This window comes from Charadrius vociferus, unplaced genomic scaffold, assembly GCF_000708025.1.
Source record: "Charadrius vociferus isolate BGI_N301 unplaced genomic scaffold, ASM70802v2 scaffold2609, whole genome shotgun sequence".
Lineage (NCBI taxonomy): Eukaryota > Metazoa > Chordata > Aves > Charadriiformes > Charadriidae > Charadrius > Charadrius vociferus.
This window is the reverse complement of record NW_009650225.1, coordinates 4577-5668: the sequence shown is the minus strand read 5'-3', so window position 1 is coordinate 5668 and position 1092 is coordinate 4577. Positions and strand designations below refer to the sequence as shown.

The following is a 1092-nucleotide window of genomic DNA, read 5'->3' as shown; positions in this document are numbered from 1 at the left end:
CCACCGTCTCCTCCCCAGAAACAGCGCTGGTGCGGCCACCGGCCAAATCCCGGCGATGGGACGATGGCGGTGGTGGCCAAGAGCAAGGCAACGGCCAACGGGCTCCGGAGGGTGCCGATGATCCGGAGAGGGTGGGGAGAAGTTGGGAACCCCCAATCCAGTTTTGGGGGGGTGACCCATGGGTGGGCGCTGAGGCCGTGTGGTGGTCCCCCCCACTCAAGGAACCGCTGATGGAGGAGTACAGCATCGCCACCCAGGTCTGGAAGCTCAGCTCCTGCGACATGTGCGAGCTGGCCCGTAACAGCGTCCTCATGAGCGGCTTCTCCCACAAGGTGAGGTTTCCCCCGTTCCCACCGGGATCCCCCCACCCCACCCCCAGCACCCACCGGGGGACGGGGGCTGCTGGCAGCACCCAAGGGTTACAAAGCAAGCGTGGGAACTTCTCCTCCTTCTTCTCCCCACCAGGTGAAGAGCTACTGGTTGGGTCCCCACTACCTGAAGGAGGGTCCGGAGGGTAACGACATCCGTCGTACCAACGTCCCCGACATCCGCGTCAGCTACCGCTTCGAGACGCTGTGCCAGGAGCTGACCCTCATCACGCAGGCGGTGCAGAGCGAGGAGCTGGAGACCATCCAGGAGGAGGACGCTCTCACCATCACCTCCACCCTGGTCACCCACTGACAACCCCCCCCAAACCCTCCACCCCGACTCTCCCCCAGTTCCCGTGGGGACACCCCGCATCCCTCCAGGGCTTCGCCGCCGTCCCCCTCCTGCTACCTCCCGCCCTGGGAAGGGGACGCTCCCCGCTGCTGTCCCCAGTGCCCCACCAGTGTCACCGCTGGTCAAGGTTTGCTGGGTTCTCTCCGTTTCTTGGGGGTTTTTTTTGTGTTTTTTTTTGTCTTTTTTTGGTGTTTTTGGTTTATTTTTTTTAAACTGGTGTCTCCTACCTGGGTTGGTCCCTTCTGGCCTTGGTGGCACAAGGACGAGGCTACGGGAGGTGACACCACCGGCGGGGGTGGTCCTGGCTTTACCTCCAGGGCTCGGGACGCGGTGACAACGGTGTCGGGGTGTGGGGACATTGTGTGTGTGGGG

General features: G+C 63.2%; 1 protein-coding gene across 1 annotated transcript in view; it reads left to right on the top strand.

Moving 5' to 3' along the window:
• The window catches only part of AMPD2 (adenosine monophosphate deaminase 2), a gene marked incomplete at both ends in the record, with an annotated part of 7400 nt that overhangs the window by 2939 nt on the left and 3369 nt on the right, over positions 1-1092 (top strand). The window contains 3 exons of the mRNA XM_009892976.1: positions 19-111; positions 222-332; positions 466-669. Coding sequence (XP_009891278.1) covers positions 19-111; positions 222-332; positions 466-669 — 408 coding nt within the window. The remainder of the gene's footprint in view (positions 1-18; positions 112-221; positions 333-465; positions 670-1092) is intronic.